The 23,485-nt window shown below is 46.5% G+C and overlaps 1 protein-coding gene across 1 annotated transcript; it reads right to left on the reverse strand.

Moving 5' to 3' along the window:
- Nucleotides 1-19,125: 19,125 nt before the first annotated feature.
- Nucleotides 19,126-22,995, reverse strand: GP5 (glycoprotein V platelet). Its single transcript, XM_045539961.1, has 2 exons — nt 22,977-22,995; nt 19,126-22,025 (listed from the first exon to the last, which is right to left on the reverse strand). The coding sequence occupies exon 2, from the start codon at nt 22,021-22,023 to the stop codon at nt 20,305-20,307; it is 1,719 nt and encodes a 572-aa protein (XP_045395917.1). The 5' UTR covers nt 22,024-22,025; nt 22,977-22,995; the 3' UTR covers nt 19,126-20,304.
- Between the last annotated feature and the right edge of the window lie 490 nt (nt 22,996-23,485).

The following is a 23,485-nucleotide window of genomic DNA, read 5'->3' on the forward strand; positions in this document are numbered from 1 at the left end:
TCATGGCCACCCGGAGTCCATGGCTTACAGCAAGGCTCACTCCTGGTGTTGCACGTTCTGGGGGTTTGATCGCATGTGTAATGACGTGTATCCACTGTTACGGTACCATACAGAGTAGTTTCACAGCACACAGGGATTTAGTAAAATGGCAGAGAATTAAACATGTCCATAGTCAGAGTGGAAATGCCCAGGAGAGAAGAGACAGAGTAAATGCTATTTTCTTCCTGAAACGGACTCCTAACGCCCACCTAGCGCTCAGGTGTGGACCCCAGAAACCATGGCAAGGGGGAAACAGGGAGCAGTAGCAGTGAAGTGACATTTAAGGACTGTGGAGCTTAATGAATGAAACTCCTCTGTCCCACCTGGAGCCTCCCAGGCCTCTCAGTCACAGGACTTGCGTTTGGTTCTGTCCTCCACACATGAGTGCACAGTGTCACTGGGCATCCAGAGACCCATCACTTGTATTTTTGAATCTAAAGTTTAAAAGAGAGCAGGCCCAGCCCAGGTCTTCCACGTTTCTTTTGGAGCCATGGGCATAAGGCAGTCGGTGTTATCCCTGCTCAGCACTTGCTGGCACAGGAGGCCTTGCGTGGCTTCTCCCCCAGGGTTCACCTTCCTCACCAGGCGCCTGGGCCTTCACCGGTTCCCCGTCATCCGCTTGCTTTGATGGCTGATTCCTTGAGCCAGGAGCAGAATTGCTCTCTGTTAGAGAAGAGCTCAGGCTCTGGGGTGTTTTCCAAATCCCGGCCTGGCCCGTCCTGACCTGCCTCCCTGACCTTCCTGTCCCCCTGTGTGAACTCAGATAACAACTTGCTGCACTTGGCTGATGAGAGGATTAGGAGGAAATCACATGTGAGATGCCGGCTCAGGGCCTAATCACCGTAGGTGCTCAGCAAGTGGGAGTGTCCTTCTTACGGGAGTGTTGCTTTAGTAAGCAGGGGAAAGGCAGTGTTTGAGGAAATGACTTTATTCCTACTTGTCCAAAGGGGTAAAATCTGGTCTAAATAAAGTATTATGTGCCATCCTCATGCGGGAAGAATGAAGCCAGAAACACTAAAAATATATAGAATAATAGCAATGGGACAAACAAGCAGACAGTCACCTTCTTAAAATCCTCAGTGACAACTCCCAGACTCATCTCCATCCATACCTGGTTATTAGTGGTGTTTCTCCAAAGGCGAGTTGCATAAGATTGCTCTCGGTCCCCAGCATCCGCTCCTGATGACGATGAGGTGTTCAGTCATGAGTGTGCCGAGGAGGCTGCTTGGTCAGAGTGTCACGCCTGGGAGCAGTGGGTGGAGAGTGTTTTACACGTGAGAAAGCGACCTTCAAACAAACAACCTGGTTAAAAATGGGCAAAGGATCTGAACACACATTTCTCCGAAGGAGATGTACAAATGGCCAAGAGCACATAGAAAGATGCTCAACATCACTAATCATCAGGGAAACACAAACTACAACCACAACAAGATACCACCTCACTCCCATTAGGATGGCTACTATAGAAAAAACAGAAAATAACATGTTTTAGCAAGGATATGGGGACATTGGAACCCTTGTGTACTGTTGGGAATGTTAAATGGTACAGCCATTGTGGAAAACAGTATGGCATTTCCTCAAAAAATTAAACATAGAGTTACCATATGATGCAGCAATTCCACTTCTGGGTGTATACCCCAAAGAAAGCAGAGACTTGAATAGATGCTTGTATAGGACACCAGTGCTCACAGCAGCATTATTCACAATAGCCAAAAGGTGGAAGAAACCCAAGATCATTGACAGATGGATGGGTAAACAAATTGTGGAGGATACAATGGAATATTATTCAACTTTATAAAGGAAGAAATTTCTTGAAGACATTATGCTAAGTGAAATAAGCCAGTCACAAAAGGACAAACACTATATGATTCCATTTATATAAAGTACCTACCGTGGTCAAGTTCATAGAGACAGAAAGTAGGCTGGTGGCTGCTAGGGCCTAGAGGAGAGAAGAAATGTGGAGTTGGTGTTTAATGGGTACAGAGTTTCAGTTTGGGAAGATAAAAAAGTTTTGGGAGGTCTGGCATGGTGGTTCATACCTGTAATCCTAGCACTCTGGGAGGGCCAAGGCAAGAAAAATCTCTTTAGGAGTTCAAGACCAGCCTGAACAAGAGCAAGACTCCGTCTCTACCAAAAATAGAAAAAATTAGCCACATGTGGTGGTGTGCGCCTGTAGTCCCAGCTGCTTGGGAGGCTGAGGCAGGAGGATCACTTGAGCCCAGGAGTTGGAGGTTGCAGTGAGCTGTGGTGACACCACTGCACTCTACATGGGTCGACAGAGCAAGACTCTGTCTAAAAAAAAAAAAAAGAATAGTTTTGGGGATGGATGGTGGTAATGGTTGCAAAAAACAATATGAATGTACTAAGGCCACTAAACTGTACACTTAAAATGGTTAAGATAGTAAATTTTATGTGTGTTTTGCCACAATAAAAATTGGTAAATTTTATGTTATATATATTTTACCACACGCAGACATAAAAAGCAATCCCTCAGATGCAATTTTACTGAAGAGCTTGGAGGACCACCATTTTACTGGTGAAAGGTTATTCTATGAAATTAAAAACTTGTCCTTTCTGAAAAGATTATAAAAACACAAAGACCACAGAGAGCCAGTCTAAGTAAGCCGGTCCCTGGTTCAGTGTGGACACGGACAGGTGGCAGAACCGCCCCCTCTGTCTCAGTGCCCCTCATCTGGCAGGAGCAGGCTGAGCTTCAGGGACGACTGTCTCCACGTGACAGGAATACGAGCCATCTTTCCTTCTTTTATAATTTAGTCTATGAAATTTATTTCACATTTTGTAGCTGACTTGATGGTTTTTGTAATGGAGAAAACATTCCTTCAATTCTCTCTAGTTTAAAAACCTCATCCTCCATGACAGGCCCTGCAGTGTCTCTCAAGAGGGACCTCCTGGAATTGGCCTGGAATTAGCCCCTACCGTCCTGCTCCTTCGCCGGGCGGGTCATGCTGGTAGGATCCTAGGGACCGGCTGGACCCACAGGCTAGATGAACAAAAGTCCCTGTAAACCTTGGTGGCCGTCGGCTGGGCTCCAGGCAGGCACGCTGCTGGGGGTCTGTAGAGACAAACTGGAACGAGCTTCGGCCCCGTCCCCCAGAGCCCAGGCCCAGGGACCCAGACGCTTAAGCAAGGAGCATAAAGCACCCAAAGCAACACCAGCTCTGCCCTCGTGCAAGCAACGTGCACTGAAGAGACAGAGGAGGGAAAGGTCTGTCCAGCCAGGATTGATCAAGGAAGTCGTGTGGGACACAGAGCTTGGAGGCTGAATGGGATTCGGAAAGGGCTGCAGGGATTGGGGGACGTTCCAGATGCAGAGCAGGGGGAGCAAAGACCGAAAGCAGGAAAGGGAACTGGGGGTGGGGGGCCAGCTGGACTGTGAGGGCCCTGTGTGCTGGCAGAGCAACTTGGACTTCCCTCCACAGGTGACTGGGCTTCAGCACGGGTGGCAGTGGCGGTGACGGTGGTCTCTTTGCTTTATCACAAGACCAGCCCACCTGGACCCACTGACCTGAGAGACTGCCTTCCTGTCCCACTAGTCTCGAGGACACTGGTTAGCTTGACAAATGTCTTTTAAAGCATTGTGTTTTCAAAGAACCCTCCCATTTCTTTCTCTGGAGGGATTCAGGGAGTTTGGAAGCAGACAGTTAACAGATGGGGGCGGGAAGGGGACAGGGCTGGCAGCAGGAAGAAGGGAAAAGTTCTCTTTGGCCTAAAGCAATTTATTCAAGTCACATTTAATTGTACATTTTAATATGAGACTTCCAAATTTTATGTCACAATAAAACAGAGCAGCCTTTGAAATGATTAAGCTAACAACTTGGTAGTCCTCACGGCTGGAGCAGCTTCCAGCGCGTCACCGCACCTAATTAAAGGTCCGGATGGGAGCTGCAAGAGCTGCTGTGTTTTCCTTAATTATTACATGAATGAACAGGTCTGTTTTGAAGGCCCTACATGACTGAAGTTTGCGCTGAACACGGGGCATGTGGGCTCCATCCAGGAGCCCCATTCCCCGGCCCTGCCCCCCTCGTTGAGAAACTTGCCTTCCTCATCACCTCCCCCGTCCTGGACTCCTCTCAGTGAGCAATCCAGAAGGAAGAGAAAAATGCCAGGGGCCAGATAAACAGGTTCAAGAAAGACAACGAGAACTAGAGACCCAGAATATGGCCTTTGGCAAGTCACTTCTCCCTCTGGGTATCAGTTTTTCCATCCATAAAATGGGGACACAGCATGAGATAACCACTATGACAGCCTGTTAGTCTATAAAAAAAAAAAGTCATATCTTTTTACCCCATCTCATCTGGTAAAGAAGGAGAAGAAGGAAGGAAGGAAGGAAGGGAGGGAGGAAGGGAGGGAGGGAGGGAGACAGCCAGGTAAAACTTGTTCACGGTTCACACCTGCATCCTCCTTGACTAATCTCAGACCCTCTTTTCGCACTGCCCACCACACCCAGTCCCAATAGCTGTTTAACAAATGCAAAAGGACAGTAAAGAGCCTAGGTTCCACTGCCATCATCTGAATCCTTGGAGTGACAGGCTTGGGTTTCCCCAGCAGCTGCTATTTCCTTCCTGGCAAATTAAGGGACATGACTTAGCCTTGCTTCTTATAGCAGAGGAGTCGACAGGAATGCCACGGTGGTGCTCATGATGGGTGCAGGATGGTGCAGGGTGGATGGAGACCCAGATGACAAATGAGGAGGAAGAGAGACCCCTTGGGCTCACCCTGCTCTGACCACCTATCTCATCACTCCCGGGAGGCCTTTTGTCATGCCTGGGTTGGAGCCGGGATCCTCAGGACTGGTAGTTTTGGCTGGATCAGCTTCCTGGACATGTCAGAGAACTACAGATCCACCCACCCGCCTGTTCATCTATTTGTGTGTTTATTCTTATCTCTCCAGGCTCCGGAAAGGATTTGAGGCAGCTCAGATAAAACATAACAAGATAGCATAAATTAAAAGTGGGAAGAAAAGGAGGAAGAACAAAAGTGAAGGCTGAAAGTAAACACCTCAAAATTCACTTTGTGATCATTCGTCCAGCTCTACATGTGATTTATGCACTTGTCTGTATGGATGTTAGGCGATAAAAATGTCCACGTATTTTTTTAAAAGGGGTAGACTTGGCTAGCATGCAGTTTTGCCCTATTCTTCTCTCTTCTCCCCTCTGAAATGCAGACATGAGGTGGAAGGTGCTACAGCCATGGGGACAAATGCCACAGGCCACGGATGGTGGAGGCACGGGCAGCACTGTGGACTCGCTGGACGGTCAGCCTCTGCGAGTCGCGGGCACAGGAGCAGAGCCATCCCGGCTTAGCAAGTATGTTCCATGTGAGTCTGTTCCAGGCATCCAATGGCGATTGTCATACAGAAGGCAACTGGAGGCTGGGCCCCATGAAACTACCTGGGGGAGAGTGGAGGCTTCCAGGGCTCTTGGCATTTCGTGGCTGGGGAAGAGGCTGAGCCTGCCGGAAGAAGCGAGCTGCAGAGAGCTAGGAAGGGGGAGGAGAACCTTGCCAAAGTGGGCCATACCTGTGCCTCTCAGCTTCCTAAGGGCAATGAGGAAATGGAATCCCAGTGCATTTATGCAGCCAGATACCGGGAGTGGCTGAAGAGGGGTGGGAGCAGCCCTGGGCGTGGCCCAGATGAGCATTTCTCCTCAGCGTCTTTGCACAGTAGACGCATTGTCACTTAGTCTAAACGTCCCCAGCAACAGGTATCCTAATGACAGAGCCATGAGCTCCACAAGGCTGTTTCTTACAACATCCCTCCATGTGAGCTGAGGGGGTCACCACGGGACAAGAAGCAAATTCTGCTGAGGGCCCCGATGTGTGGTCCTGGCCCCAACTCTCTGACCTCTGGCCTGTTTGAGGGACGTATTTTAGGCTATCGGGAGGAGTGGATGAACCACGTCTCTTTCCAGCATCTCTCCCTGAGGTGAGTATTCCTCTCACCTGAGCTTTTAAACATCAGGCAGCCACGAGGCCAACCCTGCCTTTTCCACCAAAATACAGACCCACCATGATGGAGTTGACCTCTTCTTATGAAATCAAGTTGCCTAAAAAGAGAGAGTCTTTAAATGGCCAGAAAAGGAAGCATTTGGTTAATCTGAGCAAAAGCAGGAATTCCTCAGGAAGAAAGGAAGATGTAGAAATTGGTTTCCAACTGGGTATTTAAGTGACATCCTGTAACTCAGTCTATAAACCAAGCCCAAAGGGCTGGGCTCTGTTTAGGAGGATAACCGGGCAGACCAGTCAGGAGGACGACGTGCTCAGGAAGCATGTCGCCTGTGGTGGGGACGGGTCCCTGGGGATCAGCCCACTTCTCCCCAAAGCAAGGGAGGTCTGCAAGCAGCCTGAGCAGGGGCATCTGTCGCTCCGCTGGGGCCCGGATCCAGTCACCGGGCTGCCCACGCTGCCTCAGCCTTGGGGGCCACCCAAGGGCTGAGTGGTCCAGGAGTCCCAGAGAAGCAGTTAATCCTTTAGCCCACAGAGCCAGGCCGCAGTGAGGGGCACAGCCGAGCACTCACTCCCTCCCCTGCCCCCTCCCTGGTCTCCAGGGATCACCTGAACTCAACAGCTCTGACCCCAGACACAGAAGCGCCTGCCGACCTCATGTGCATCCCTAAATGCTGCCAGGGAGAGACCAAGTCCTGGGGAGAGCCTGCCTCACTGTGTCCTGTGGGTTCTCAGCAGACCTTCTGAACGGGGCCATTCCTCACACAGAGCTCTGCGAGTGGCAAAGCACTTTCTCATCCATATTCTCACTGTGAGCGCCCCAAGAGTGCATCCTCCCACAGGGGTAAGTAACAGCAGGGTCCCCAGAGGACCTCTTGTTATTGCGCTAGGAAAAGGGAGATTCTCTGCCGAGGTGCCTGGGGATGCGCCACAAAGAGAACCTTGCAGGCAGGAATGGGGTGGCAGGTGCCTGCTGCGGAGCACACAGCTGGTGTTCCCAGTTCATAGGAGCCTCCCGCCCAGTCACCGCATGGGCTGAACCAGGGGCTGAGAGAGGACCTCCCCAGGGCCCCTCCCCCCAGCAGCCAGGAGAACTGCCAGCCAGGCGCATTTCTGCAGTGTGGTGAGGGCGGTGGGATGCATGTGGGGACAGGGACGCCTGGGCAGGCACTTGTAAGGGGACTTTTCCACCTGTTCTGGGAAAGGGCCCTTTCTGTAGCTGCTTGAGTGTTAGGAGGGAGTGAGCAGGGCAGCCATTCAGGCGCAGCTGGGAACGGGAGGAGTGAGAAGAGCACTGCGATTCAGGAGCTAGACTCAGGGTTCCGGAGCATCAGGGTGGAAGAGCCCTCTGGTCCAGACTCCGCTCTACAGATGGGGACACCAAGGCCCCAAGAGGGGACAGGTTCACTCAAAGTCACACAGCTTGTCAGTAGCAGAGTAACAATTTGAGCCCTGCTGCAAACGTGATAGGATTTGCATCTGGAAACATCTCCCCAATTTTCCATTTTCTCTAATCCTGTATCTGAAGTCTGAATATGGCTGGTTGATAGGTCGGGTCCCTGCCTTCTCCACTGATGAAGGACCCGGTGACCTGTCACAGCATTGCTAACCTCTTGGGAGAGAGTCCCCGCACAGAGCCCTTCAGTGGTCACTTAGGACAGGAGCAGGACTCGGGAGAGCGAGTTGAGGTCAAGGGCAGGGAGGAGGGAAAGACCAGAGCCTGGAGGGGAAGCCACGGGGAGGGGGTGCTGTGTCCAGAGGAAGGAGCCTGGGGAGGGGACCAGACCCACACTTTGGCCCCCTCCGTTTGGCAAGGGCCAGCCCTGTAAGGACTGTGTATGAAGCTGTAACTGAGCTTTTCCAAAGACAGCTGGGAAGATAAAACCCAAGGAGGCAACTGTGGGCCAGTGACAGGCCCCCTCCCCTGGAAACAGCAAGCTGCAAAACGCCCGTGACTGGGAAGGCTGGTTTCACATGTGTGTGTGAGGATGTGGACATTGGACACCCAGGGCATTGGACACCCAAACCAACAGAGTGCCTGCAAATCCATCTTCCACTTGGTACAGGGCAGCTCAACAAGGCCATGGCCAATGTCTCAAGTGACCAATGCCTGGGCAGCAGGTTACACCAATATCCACCCAGTTCAACCCAGAGCAGGATGACTGGCACAGACGAAGAGCATTTTCCAGCCTCACACCTGTCTCCACAAACATTGGAATTCCTCTGTTTGCTTGGTCGCAGCCCGAACCCTTCCCTAGGAGGCAGCTCATGGTGCGTGTGGGGCCCATTCCTTCCCTGGATAGTACTGGCCAAGTTCTTCCTTGTACTCAGACAAATCTCATCCCTGCCCCCCCAGCATTTCCTACCAATTGATCCTCATTCTGTCCTTTGAAACCTTGTGGAATAAGTCTCCTCCCTCTTCTTGTACCACCCCTTTAACTGGTTAAACACAGCACCCAGCACCCCTGAGCTCTTTCTTTTGCAGGCTGAACACCCCTGGCTCTTTCAGCCCGTTTCCACAGGGCTGGGCTCCAGTCCTTCCCCAAGCTGCTCCCTCCCCACCCTCCATCCTAGTTACTTTCGACTGAACTCTCTCCCTTGGTCAGTTGCGGTTCCCAGGATGGAGCAAATCCCCACCCTCTGGAGAGGTAAGAAGGTGGCTTATCCAGACGCCCCCCCTTCCTGGTATCTGGCGTCTTCACTCCCTGAGCCAGGCTTCAGGCCTCAGTGAGACTGAGGCAGGAAAGCCACACTTGCTCAGAGAAAGAAAACTTATGGGCACCTGTGACTAAGAATGATTAAGCATGTGTGGCAAATCTTGATTTGTCAAAACCTTAATAAGAAAGAAGAATATTTAACTCTGTTAAGGGCAGTGGGCTCCAAAGAGGAAACTCCCCGATAGACAGCGCATGTTGGAGGCGACTCTGTCGGGCAGGTTCTGGATGCCGGCTCACACGGGACACATCTGTCCATCAGCAGAGCCTGCACCCTGAGCTCCTACTGCGGGCCAAGCCCTGTGCCAGCAGCGTGAGGGAAAAACTGATTGACATGTAGCTTTTACGCCAAGGAGCTCAGTGGAGGAAATCAGTACATATAGAATGAAGTAAAATGTGCCAGATGCTGTAACTGTCACGGAGACGCGAAAATGGGAAGGTTTGTTTCCTGTCGCTGCTGTAACAAATGAGTATAAATCCAGAATGGGTTTCACTGGGCTAGCGTCGGTGTCAGCATCACAGTGCGCTCCTGCCGGGGCTCTGGGAAAATCCTTTCCTTGCTTTTCCGGCTTCCGGAGGCTGCCCACATTCCTTGGCTCGCAGCCCCTTTCTCCTTCAAAGCTAGCAGGGCCATTTTCAAGTCTCTGACTCTACCCTCCTACATATAAACAGATCTCAGTGCCCAGGAGTGACTTTCGCTGGACACAGTGGGGTACTGTCAGAGGGAGGGCCGTGGTGCGTGGGGATCAGCTATACCCAAGGGGTTCTCTGAGGCTCATGCCTGGATACACCGTGTTCTTTTACAATGCACCTGGGCAGGTCGCCAGGCCAATGACTTGACAGAGCAATACCATACTCAAAGCTGAGTGGTCTGCACGCTTTCACTGATGCCTTCTCCTCTCCTCCTGTCCTGCAAATCAACTGAAAAGATTTTGAACCGATGATGAATTTGAACTTGATCTTGATGGGACAAAAACTTAGAAATTCTGACATTTTTCCATTTCTCGCTGGATGACACTGGGAACATAAACTGCCAGGGGTTTGGTGCTAAGGAGGAGGCCTGACCCTCTGCCTCCTTCCCAAGAGCAAGCTGGGGCTCTGGCAGCCGCAGGGGGTCCCCGCAGTGGAGGTCGGGAGGAAAGGGTGGGAGCTCTGGGCCGAGGGGCCTATGAAGGGAGGACCATGGCATTGGAGAGGCTTGCCTAGAAGATGGCCTGCATCCCCGTTAACCTCTTCATTCCTGGGTCTCTTTTGTGCCAGACAAGACTGTTCTGGGTCACACTCTGGGGGTGGGGGCAATGCAGCAGACCCCACCCTGCCCTGCTGCTGTGCCAGTAACATAGGGACCCTCCCTGCTGATGAGTTCTTCAGTTTATAATGCACTTTTATATCCATACCTTCCTTGACCCTCATAACGGCCTGGTGTGGATGGGGAAACTGAGTCAGTGGCAGAGCCGAGACCAACTCTGCGGTTCCCACCACACCAGGATGCTTCCTGAGGGCTCTGGATGGCTCCTGCTGGGTCCTGGCTGGGCCTGCAGGACTGTCCAGGGTGGCCTGTCCCCACCGATGGCCTGTGCTTGCACTTCTACCTCCTTTCTCTTACTTCCTTCCCTCCCATCCACCTCTCTCCCCACCCATAGTTCTTCCGTGTTCCTTTCTTTATTCCCTCTACTTTTCCCTCTAGGCATCAGCCTAGACCCCCACAGACAATGTTCAGCTCCCAGGGAGCCTCCCCAGGCTGGAAGGACTGGAACGCCTAGGTCAGGATGGTCTATGACCATGAACGTGAGTGTCCTCCTGTCACTTGTGTCCCTCTGACCAGCAGGCCCCGAGTTGGGCAGCTGACCCAGCCTGCGCAGGGAGAAGCCGCAGGAGGGGCAGTGCTTAGCATAGCTCTAGGCCAGAAGCCCAGAGACTTGAGCTCATGTGACAGCTCTGCCAGTCATAACCTTAGGTGCATCACTACCCCACTTTGGACCTGAGTTTTCTCGTCTATAAAGTGGGATGATAATACCCACCTCCCAGAGTGGTTGTGAGGGTTAGGAAAATTGACCTCATGGTGCCAAGGTATGTATTAGATGCTTAATAAAGTTTCATTGAATGTGGCAGCAGCTGAACACAGAACCCTCCCAAGGGTTAGACTTGGAAGTACCAGCATCTGTGCTGGGGTAATAAAAGCCAGGAAGCACCTGGAAGCGTGCACAGAGAGGTGGAAGGAGGCGGGGATGTGGGTGTCGCTGGGCAGAGGCTGTTCATTGTATTTTCCCCCAGGCATCTCAGCCTCCAGTACTCTGGACCCAGCCACTGAACGCAATTAATGTTTGTCTCTTTATGACATTGATGGAATCATCTTGTAACATTCCAGTGTCTAATGAGGGTGTGTGCGGCTACTGGGCAGTGAGTCCTGGAGTCTCCCTGCCTTTGGTATGCCCTGGGAGTAATGGTGATTTTTAAAAGCTGGGAAGCCCAGATTGACTTCTCCCCAGACTTGGTCACTTCCAATGTCAGCAGATTCACAGCCTGACCTGCAGGGGCGACAGACAGAGAAGTCAATTACAACACGCGGTGAGAGGGGAGAGGAGAGGAACCCAGGACAAAGAAGACCCGATTCTGCCCACGAGAAGTCAAGACAACGTCCAGAGCTGGAGAATTCTATTCACCTGGAGAAGAGAAATGGATGGACCTCCAGTTAAACGTGCAAACTGATTGAACCCAGTTATCTCCTCTCCCTCCAAGGCCCCTGCTTAGATGGTGGTAAAGGAATTGAAATGGTGTCAACCCACGGTGTCACAGGGAATGGGAGAGGGAGATTTCAGCAAGATTATGGAACAGAGCAGTAGAAGGGGTGATTGGTGAGGAGGAGGAGGAAGCCACAGCCAGTGTGAGCAGAGAGATGCCATCTTTTTAACAGACCCCAGCCAGGCTTGAAGGTTGATTATCCCAGGCACAAGGCAGGACAGGTGTGAGCTGTGGGAACAAAAGCCAGGGAGTTATTTGAAAGCTAGTATATGGAACAGTCACCTCTGCTTCCATCCCTAGGAAAACAAACAAACAAAAGAGTTATTTAAAGAAATTACAGGGTCCTAGGGAAACAGTCCTTTCCAAACATTCTGGCTTGTAAAGGTTCCCAGTATCTCACTTGGCTTGCCACCCCAGAGCCCTAAAATGAAGCTGGCTGGTCATGTGCAAAAAGCTCCCCAAGTCAGTTATTTTTATTGCGCCACTTTTAAAATATGAACCAACAACCAAGGAGTTAAGAGAAACAAGCAAGCTAGTAAACAACAACAAAGAAATCCCAGTGAAAGAAGATATAGTTTAGAAAGTAAAAAGGAATTTTAAAAACTCAAAAATTTTAAACTGTAGTATCTTAAGAAAAATCCAAAAAGAAACTGCATCCATAAAACAAGCATAAGAGTCTATTTAAAAAATAATAATTAAAGAACAATGATCTCAGAAATTAAAAATACAATTACAGAAATAAAAATTTTTAATTAAGTGTTGGAAGACAGAGTTGAGTAGTCTTCTAGAAAACAGAAAAGAAAAATTAAAAAGAGAAGAGAAAAGTGAAAGAAATATTAAAAGAGAGGACAAAAGGCCAGGCCCAGTGGTTCATGGCTGTAATCCCAGCACTTTGGGAGCCGAGGTGGGAGGATCGCTTGAGCCCAGGAGCTGGAGGTTGCAGTGAGCTATGATGACGTTGCTGCACTCCAGCCTAGGAGATGGAGCAAGACCCTGTCTCCAAAAAAAAAAAAAAAAAAAAGTGGGGGGTGGGGGAGTACAAGAGAGGACAAAAAAATAAGAATTTCACACAACTTAAAGACACAAGTCTCCAGAGAACCCCGGAAGTGCCCGCCTATGTGATTGAAATAAAGAGCAATCCATGGCGCAACAAACTGAAGCAGGACACCAAACACCAAAATTTTAACTATGATAGGAGAAGACAAAAATGACTAATCTTGACAGAAATTGGAAGGTGGAAGGAATAGGAGGACATGGGGCAAGTAGGAACACTGATGTCAACTCACAGAGCAAGACATGAACAGACTGTCTGTGGTTGGTGGCAAGACACAAAGTGAGATCCCAAGTTACAAATGCCGTGGCTGGAAGAATGACACATGTTGCCAGAACTTTCAAGTTGAATCACATGAAACTGTTGTTTTTTAAGTCAAAAATGATTGAACATCAGAAATTTCAGATGGTTCAATCTAATACATAAGCAGAAATGTATAACATCAGTAAATTAAATTTAACTACAAAAGAATTTTTAAAACTAAATTTCAAAAGAACAAACCAAAAGTTAGATGACAAGAGACTGAGAACGGTTGTCTGTGTGTTCAACAGGTAGTTAAAATAGTAAAATTTATGTCACGTTTGAAAAGAGAAGAGAAAGATTGAATACTTAAAATTTTGTTGAGAAATTTTATAATTAAGTAGGCATTTTTTTAAAAAAAAGATAACCACTAAAAAGAATCAAAAGAACAAGACAGAGAATGATATAAACTTTATAGACCTACTAAAGGGTATGAAAGGAGAGAGGGAATAGCAAAGAAAGACAACAGAAACACAAAACAGCTTTATAGTAACAAAATATCGGTAAGCCAAAATAAATGTGAACAGATCAGTTTCCATTATTACAGAAGGATGTTAGCTAAATGTTGTTTACAAAAGTTACCCCTAAAGTAAAACTAAAGAGAAAAGGTGAAAATAAAGAATGGAAAAATACACTCTGGGAGGCCAAGGCAGGTGGATCATTTGAGCTCAGGAGTTCGAGACCAGCCTGAGCAAGAGCGAGACCCCATCTCTACTGAAAATAGAAAGAAATTATCTGGACAACTAAAAATATATATAGAAAAAATTAGCCAGGTATGGTGGCATATGCCTGTAGTCCCAGCTACTTGGGAGGCTGAGGCAGGAGGATCGCTTGAGCCCAGGAGTTTGAGGTTGCCGTGAGCTAGGCTGACGCCATGGCACTCTAGCTCGGGCAACAGAGTGAGACGTGAGACTCTGTCTCAAAAAAAAAAAAAAAAAGAATGGAAAAATATATATCATAGAGAGGCTAATCAAAAGAAAACTGGGTGGCTACCAAAAGAAGTCACATGCAAAGATGTTTCTTCAAAAAGAAAACATTACAGGGATAAAAACCAACACTACATAATTATAAAAGGTCAAATTCATGAGGAAAACATAATAATTTTAAAATTCTGTTTAAATAACAATATAATATACATTATATTTTTTATATATTAATATATAATTGATAGAATTATAATAAGAAATTGACAAACTCTTCTCAGCAATTGACAAACAAACCAAAAAATTAGTAAGTTTACAGAAGCCTTAACAACACAATTAAACAAGCTTTACCTAGTGGACCTATAATATCCTGAGCTCAATTTAGAAAAGAATATATAAATTCTTTTCTGAAGCACATTTACAAAATGACTGTGTACTAGGCCATAAAACAAGTCTTGAAAATGTGCAAAGAATTGGGATCATAGAGACCACAGTCAAGTTAGAAATCAATCATAGAAAGGTTAAAAAAAATGATAATGCATTTGAAATAAAAAGCACACTTCTAAATAATTTGTAATTTTAAAAAAATCAATGGAAATGAGAAAATAAAGAACTGAACAATAACAGAGAATTAACATTAACAAAAATACCACATTTTAAAACTTTGGAACTACTGCCAAAGCACTACCTAGGGGAAATTTATAGCCTAAAAAAAGAGGAAAATTAAAAAAAAAAAAAAAGAGGAAAATAATAAAATTAATGAAGAAAGTATCTGACCTAAGAAGTCATGAGTAAAAACCAACTAAATAGACTCAAAGACAATGGAAGAAGAAAATAATAAAGATAAAAGCTGACAATGAATGAAATAGAAACCAATGATACAATGGAGAAGTACAACAAAGCCCAAAGTTTGACCTTAGTAAAACAGAAAAAAAAATTTGCAAGACTAAGAAAAAATAAAGATGGATATAAACAATATTAAAGATGAAAAACAGGGACAACTATAGACACAGGAGAGAATTTAAAGCAAAATAACAATACTATGAAAAATGTTGGGCTAATAAATTTGAAAACTTGGGGAAAAAAATGAACAATTTCCTGAAAAGTATATAATGTAACAACAGTGAGGGAATAGAAAATTGAATAGATCTATAACCACTGAAAAAAAGTTAAATCAGTAGTTAAAAATAAATACCACATACACAACTCACACATACTGGGGTAGCCAGACTCCAAAATGGCTCCCAGCAATCCTCACTACCTGTATTCACACTCTTGTGTAGTGCCATCCACATTGAATTGGCTGACCTGTGAAAACCAGTAGGATATTATGGACATGATGAAATGTGATTTTTGAGGCTAGACCACAAAAGATATGGACTTCTGCTTTGAAATCTCTCTCTTGAATCACTCGCTCTGGGGGAAGCCAGCTGCCATATTGTGAGGACACTCAAGCAGCCCTAAAGAGGTCCACATGGCAAGGTTCTGAGGCTTCCTGCCATGAGCCTGCAAGGAACTGCCAACAGAGTGAGTGAGGTACTGTGGAAGCAGATCCTCCAGCCACAGCCAAGACAACTGGAGCCCCAGACAAAATTTTGATGACAACCTGATGAGAGACCCTGAGCCAGATCCACTCAACTAAGCTACTTCCAAATTCTTGACCCCCAGAAACTGTGAGATAATAAATTTATTGTTTTTTGTTGTTGTTGTTGTTATTGTTGTTGTTGTTTTTGAGACAGAGTCTCACTCTGTTCCCTGGGCTAGAGTGCCGTGGCATCAGCCTAGCTCACAACAACCTCAAACTCCTGGGCTCAAGCGATCCTTCTGCCTCAGGCTCCCGAGTAGCTGGGACTACAGGCATGCACCACCATGCCGGCTAATTTTTTCTATATGTTAGTTGTCCGGCTAATTTCTTTCTATTTTTAGTAGAGACAGGGTCTCGCTCTTGCTCATGCTGGTCTTCAACTCCTGAGCTCAAACGATCCACCCGCCTCAGCCTCTCAGAGTGCTAGGATTACAGGCGTGAGCCACTGCGCCTGGCCAATAAATTTATTGTTTTAAGCCACCAACATCTAGGGTATTATTTGTTTTGCAGCAGTAGATACCTTATACACACACAGAAAACTATAGAAGCATCTTAATGGATAAGACAAAAATTGATAAAAATTTAATATCTACTCATGATTTTAAAATGCACTTAGCAAACTAGGACAGAAATGTCACATTTATTGGTGAGACATTAGAAGCATACCATTTGTAATCAAGCTGGTTTTAAGGATGCTCACTATCACTATTTCTATTCAACCTTATAGTGGAGGTTTTAGCCAGTGCAGATAAGATTTTTTTAAATTGAAAAATAAATAAATAATGGGTAAAAGTTTTAATAGGAAGAAGCAAATTGTTAGAATTATTGCCAGATGTAAGATAATGATGTAAAAATCAATTGCATTCTGATATGCTGGTAATAAACAATTAGAAAATATAATTTTTAAAAAGATATCATCTACAATAGCAATGACAAATCAAAAAAGTAGGCAGATACCTAGGAATAAGTCTAACAAAATGTAGGCAAGATTTTTAGGAAAAAAATTCTGAAACATCATTAAAAGATTACCAAGGACCTAAATAACTGGAAAAATGAACATGTTTACTGGCAAGAACACTAAATGTTATAAAAAACGCAAATTCTTCCCCAAATTAATTTATGAATTCACTGCAATTCCTGTCAAAATCCCAGCAGGTTTTCTCAGTGGAGCATGACATGCTGACCCTGAAATGTGCTAGAATTGCCAAGGGCCAGGAATAGAACAAGGTGGAGAGGTAACTTCATACCAAACAGTATTAAAAGTCCAATAATTCAGGCTATAAGTGTGATATGGGACTAAACAAACAGACCAATGATTTAGGCTACAGAACCCAGAAACCAACCCCTGCATCTATGGAAACTTGACAAATGACAGAGGTGGCATTTCAAATCCATGGGGAGAAGATGGATTATTTAATAAATGATCTGGGATGATAGGATATACATTTGGAAAAAATATAATTGGTTCCCTACATCACACCATATACAAAAATAAATTCCATGTGGATGAAACACCTAAATGTGAAAAACAAAACTTTTAGAAGAAAACAGAGGAGACTACCTTTATGACCTGAGAGTAGTAGGAAGAATTTTATAAACAAAATTTTCTAGGCCGGGCTCCGTGGCTCACGCCTGTAATCCTAGCACTCTGGGAGGCCAAGGTGGGTGGATCATTTGAGCTCAGGAGTCCGAGACCAGCCCGAGCAAGAGCGATACCCCGTCTCTACTAAAAATAGAAAGAAATGAGCTGGACAACTAAAAATATATATAGAAAAAATTAGCTGGGCATGGTGATGCATGCCTGTAGTCCCAGCTACTTGGGAGGCTGAGGCAGGAGGATTGCTTGAGCCCAGGAGTTTGAGGTTGCTGTGAGCTAGGCTGACACCATAGCACTCTAGCCTGGGCAACAGAGTGAGACTCTGTCTCAAAAAAAAAAAAAAAAAAAAATTTTTTTTCTTTAAAACCACAAGCCATCGTTATATTGCTAAATTTGACTAGATTAAAAGGAAAACTTCTGTTCAACAAAAGACAGCATAAGTAAAATGAAATACGAAGCCACAAACTGAAAAAAGATAATTGCAAAGCATATAACTTGTGGAAGATTAGTGTCTCAATATATAAATAATTTCTACAAATCAATAGGAAAAAAAACAAAATGCCCCATTATAAATTGGTCAATGTATATGCACAGATAATTCTCAGAAGAAATCTGAATGTTCAATAAGTATGTAAAAATATTCAACATCACTACTTATCAGAGAAATATAAAACAACAATGAGATATCATTTCATACCTATCACATTGAAAAAAATTAAAAATTCTGACATTATCAAAAGTTGCAGAGAATGTGTAGTAATGAAGAATAAAAGGAAAAGAAAAAACATTAGGAATGAATGTTTATCAACAAAAGAAAACAGATAAATCATGGTACATTCATTCAGCAGAATATTATATAGCTATTAAAATGAATGAACTAGAGCCAAATGCATCACGGCTAAATTTCACAAGTTATTTTAGCTCAGAAAAAAAGTCTAAAAACACTGTATACAGAATAACATCATTTATATAAAACTTGAAAACCTGCAAAACATTACTTCCACTTGTTCAGGGTCATAGACACATGCAGGAAGAGCATAAAAATGTACATAGGGTGTAAAACACCACAGTTGGTAAGTAGGTTACTTGTAAGGAGAGGAGAGGAATGAGATGAGGGAAGAGATACACTCAGGAGATTTCAACATTACCTGTCATATTCTATTGTTAAAAAAATATCTGAAGCAAATGCAGCAAAGTACAAAGATTTTATAAAGCAGCTGTCCAAAGTTGTCCTACATTACATGCTTCTGTGAATGTTTTAAGATAATGGCCAGGGGTTTGGGAGAGATGTCATAGTTGGAGGAGACACCAAAATGTAAACCCCATGGAAGTATGTACTTGTTTTATCCACTGCTCTGTCCCTCCACTTGGAAGAGTGCCTGGTACAAAGTAGGTACTAAATAAATATTTGCTGATAGAGTGAGCATGTGCAAAGGCATCGAGAAACGTTAGAAAACGGTGCATTCTGAAAGCGCTATCGTAACAGCTAACTTCCATCGAGCCCCACAGGCACCAGCCACTGACTTAACTATTGGACGTGGATTATCTCATTTTTTCCTCGCAACAATGTCCAGACCATTATTATCCTCATGCTACAGGTAGGGAATAACAGGCTTGGAGAGCTAGGTAGCTGCCTGAGAGCGTAGTGGTTAGAATTAGAGTTCATAGTCTATCAAAAAAAGCCTGGATTTTATGCTGTAAATCATTTCAAAATTTTAGCAGTGGAAATAATGTCTAGTTAAAGCGTGGTTGAGACAAGGTCTGGCCAAGGAGCTTACAGTGCAGGAGTCACATTAAACAAATACTCTAGAGTGACACCCTAGAGTGAAGGGTAACCAGGACCAATGCAGGGGTGTGCCCAGTGCTCTCACAGGGGAGGACACAGCAGGGAACACTTTAGTACGCTGGGCAAGTGGGGAAGGTTTTACCAAGGAGGAGGCATTTGGACTTGGCCTTGAAGGAAAAATCTACCTGCAAATGCCAGGACCCAGTGCTTTCTGCTCCACATCCAAGTGGTGGTGTTGGGAGGACCCATGCTCTGGACTGTGAGCACCAAGCCTCAGGACCCAGGGCTGAGACCACCCATAGGTGAAGACAGACCAATTTGAATGTACCTCCAGTTTAAGAAAATTTGCTCTTACCCTTGTATACAGACAAAAAAAAAAATCAACTCAAAACTCTTTATAAATAATGCCAGCAACAATCATTCATCCTTTAAGAATAATATTAATACCTAACATTTATTAAGCATATACTATATACAGGACATGGGGCTAAGTCATTTGCTTTATTGTCTATATTTCCTTCAACAACTCTATGAAGCAGGTACTATTTTATCCCTTTTCAGAGTGAGGAAACCAAGGCTTAGAGAATATATGTAGGTGTCTTGCCCACAGTCCCATGCAGTTAGCAAGTGGTGAAGCTGGGATTGAACCCACAGTTGTCAACTCTCCAGCCCATATTTTAGCCACTGCCTCTCACAAGCACAGACATCCAGTTACAGCAACAAAGGTTTTAGTGCTTTCAACTGGAAGAATAAATGTGGAGTGTTATGAGCTAAACTCGAACCAAGCTTATCATTACATTCATGAACACCTGTCACATGTTAAGTGCTCTGTAAATGTTTGCAAAGTGAGGTGGCATTTAGTTCCAGGAAATGAAAAACAACTCAGTTTCCAAATGACATGGTTCACTGATGTAAAGCAAGTGGAAACTCATGGGAGGCTCCCAGAGCATGTGGGCACAACTGAGCTTGGAGGGAAGGCTCAGTGTTCTGTTTGTGTCTCAGCCTATCACAGCAGGGGCCACCCCGGAAATACTCTCGAATGAATGGAGTCCCGAGCTCCCAAATAGCCCACAGGTCAGGGATACGTGAAGGGAAGAAAGCAGGGCAAGGGCAAAAATGGGAAAGAGTTCTACTTTTCAAATAAAAGTAGATATAGAGAACAATCAACCCCACCCCCACCCCCGGAAAAGCCATCCTCACTTGGACACGTGTGTTTATTTTATCCATTCATTCATTTCACACGCTGCTACCAGACACTCAGCGAGGGAGTCAGGCCCGGCCTGGGGTTGTACCCTGCTCTGTAAACACTGAAGCCCTCTCTCCACCAGACCCCGAGCCAGGCACGGTGGGGTACGGATGGGTCACACACAATCTGCGGTCCTCCGGGAGTGCACGATAGAGGGGCACAGAGACAGGCCAGCAATCGCCATTTACAAATGTAAAGGTCACTCTGAGCAGAGCGAGGGGGGAGGAGGGAGAAAGGAGAAGAGGTGGCCGTGGGAAAGAAGAGGAGGAAGAAAGGGAGGGGAGAAGAGGAAGAGGAAAACAGCAGCAGCCTGTCTGGTTTCCTCGGAGCCACATCTGACGATACTCTGGTCACGTTTTAATTAATTACAAGGTTTTCCCATTGACTCAAACAAGAGCTCTCTCTGATTAATTTTCGAAAGAGCCGGCCGATTTTAAACATAGCAAACACAATGATCCCGGTTATTATGGCCTGAGCGGCTAAAAGCAGAAAATAAAGACACCAGAACAGGCTATGGTCTTGACGTTTGTCTGTGGCCACCAGGTGCGCCCACGCCCCGGGCTCTGGGCTGTTCGGCACCGGCAGCGGGGCAGCGTGGCCGGGGGCTGCCGAGGAGTCGCGCGCGGGGGTGTGCGGAGAGGGGCCCCGCGTGCCCGAGCATTCGGGGTCGCCCCCCGGCAGGGCCCAGAGCGGCAGGCCGGCGCGCTGTCCTGGGCCGTCACAGCGCGGGGGCTCGGCCCGGCCCACGAGGTCTAGGTGCTGCCGCAGCCACCCCAGGAATGGCCGCAGGCCACAGTCGCAGCGCCAGGGATTGTGCCCCAGCAGGACCTCGGTCAGCCGAGGCAGACCCCCAAACACGTCGCCAGGCAGGGACTCCAGCTGGTTGTGGTCGAGCTGGACCTTCTCCAGGCTGCTGAGATTGGAGAAGAGCGCGCGCGGCAGGGCTCGCAGCCTGTTGTGGCGCAGCGACACCTGGCGCAGCCCGCCGAGGCCGCGCAGCAAGCCGTCGGGGAGGGCGGTCAGGCCGTTGGAGTGCAGGGCGAGCACCCGGAGCTCCGCCAGGCCCTGGAAGGCGCCCGGGGGCAGCGCGCTCAGCCGCGGGCTCCGAGTCACCCCCAGCGTGCGCAGGCGGCTCAGGTTGCGGAAGGTGGCGGCGGGCAGGGTGCGCAGCCGGGTGCCGTTCAGCCACAGCTCGTGCAGGCCGGCCATCTCCCCGAAAAGCACCCCCGGGAGCTCTTCCAGCGGGTTCTCGAACAGAGTCAACAGAGTCAAATTGTGCGAATGAAGAAAGAGCCCAGAGGGCAGAAACTCGAGGTGGTTTCTGGAAAGAGTCAAAGAACTCAGGCCTCGGAGCTGGTCGACGGCTCCGGGTGCGATGGAACGGATGTGATTTCTGTGGAGCTGCAGCTCCACCAGGGCGCCCAGGCTGCTCAGCTGCCCCGAATCCAGAGACACTAGCTGGTTCGAGTGCAGCAGAAGTCTCTCAAGCTTAGCCTGTGTCCCAAGCAATCCCTTGGGCAGGTGGGTCAAGTTGTTTCCCGATAAATCCAACACTTTCAGGTTCCCCAGATTTGTGAAGAGACGAGAAGGAAGGAAATTGAGTTGATTCTGGTTCAAAAAGAGTTCCTGCAAGTTAACCAGTTTCTGAAACATGTTTTGGTCAATGCTCTTTAGTGAGTTGTGGTCCAAAAACAACTGCTCCAGGAGCACCATCTTATCGAGTAGCGCACCTGGAAGATGAGTGATTTTGTTGCGCGACAACCTGAGGGTTTTTAGTTTTATCAGGTCATCGAAGGTGCCGGGGGCAATGGCGGAAATGTGGCTGTCCGACAGCATCAAGCGCTGCAGGACGGTCATGCCGCTGAAGCTGTGGTTCTGCAAGGCGCCGCGGCCCATTCGGAAGAGCAGGACGTGCGTGAGGTTGGTGGGCAGGCCCAGCGCCGAGATGCGCGCCACGTCGCCCCCAGAGCATTGCACCGAGTCCCGGAAGAAACACTTGCAGCCTTGCGGGCAGGGGAAGGGCTGGGCGCGCAGGAGCCCGAGCACCGCGCACAGCAGCAGGGTCCCCCTCAGCATGTCTGAAAAGGCAACAGCGGGAGGTCAGTGGTCAACACACAAGGCGTTTACGCCCATATTGAATCTTGTAACCCTGCACATTTTGCAGAGCCAGGATTCTCGACTCCCTCTTTTCTTAGGAGTGCAGATTTCCCTGGGTGGTGAAAAGACAGACATTCATTCTACACGATGAGGTCTCATTCTTTTGTTTAATTGATTTTCTACTCAATTTAAAGCATTGAAATAAAGGCGTTTTCAGGCTACCAAACAGTCGATACTTTAAGATCTTTACCTAGAGAAAACTAATTAAAATGATCATTCTCACATTCAAACTTGAAGATATTACAAAGCAGTGTCCATTGTGAAAACAGCTCTGCTCTTGACTTTATAATTGACCCTGGGTTGGCTATGACCAGCAGTCATGAAGGGAATGGCAGAGTCTGCAACCACCACCGTCTAATTCTTTTTCTCACAATCATGCTATTTCTGCAGTACCAATATACTCTACTAAAACAATGAACACCTCAAACCAGCAAACACCTTCATTAACAGCCAAGCTAAGCAGATAACAATAATACCACTTTATGCTATGCAGCGTTTGCAGTGCTTTATTTACATTGCATTCATGTAATCCTTACAATAAGTGGATGAGGTATTATTATTATCCCCAATTCAAGGATGAAGACACAAAAGCACTGAAATATTAAGTAATTTAACTAGGGTCACATAGAACATGAAGGTAGCATTTCTGAATTAACCATAAATAAGGAGCTACCATTTCTAAAATGCTTAGTAAAAATTAATACTCATGGCACTGAATTATCTGTGAAATGCACACAATATGAATCTGCCAAAACGTTTCCTAAGTGAAATTTTACACAAATTGTTTCTTGTACCGAATTTTATTTCTTATGGATACAGACTAACCGAGCCCTCTAATTTCCTATACTAATTTAAAAAATACTTGGCCTTACCTGAAACGGTTCTGCACCCCAAAGCAACTGAAAGGCTTAGAGTTTTCATGTGATTCGGCACTTTCCAAAGGAAGAGGGAGGTATCCTTGCATCCTGCAGATAAAGACTTTACCAGAATAAGTCAGGGAAAGGACCCTATCTCAGAGGGCATGTTCTGGTTTTTAATGACAAGTATCTTCAAACGGAGAAAGACACCATATATAACCTCCGTACTACTCTTGCGGCTGACTGATAAGAGCAGGAGGGATAGTTTTTTCAAAAACGGCACAATATGACTCTGTGATGCTAGAAAAGTTTAGTGATACAGTCAGATCATTGCAGCAGCCACACTACTAGATGGGCCACACTTACTTGGGTCTTCCTTTTCATGCTACATGGTTCCAATCGATTCTCCACTCAGTTTTTAGTAGGTTTTTTAAAAATTCCTTTCTTCATTTAGGAATAAGGCTAAAAACATTATCAAACGTTCCACTCATTTTTTCCTTTTTAAGAATAAGGCTAAAAACATT

The sequence above is a fragment of the Lemur catta genome, chromosome 1, assembly GCF_020740605.2.
Source record: "Lemur catta isolate mLemCat1 chromosome 1, mLemCat1.pri, whole genome shotgun sequence".
Lineage (NCBI taxonomy): Eukaryota > Metazoa > Chordata > Mammalia > Primates > Lemuridae > Lemur > Lemur catta.

Excerpts from the sequence above, each read along its gene's own strand:
- GP5 (XM_045539961.1), bottom strand. The coding sequence starts at position 22,023 with ATGCTGAGGGGGACCCTGCTGCTGTGCGCGGTGCTCGGGCTCCTGCGC.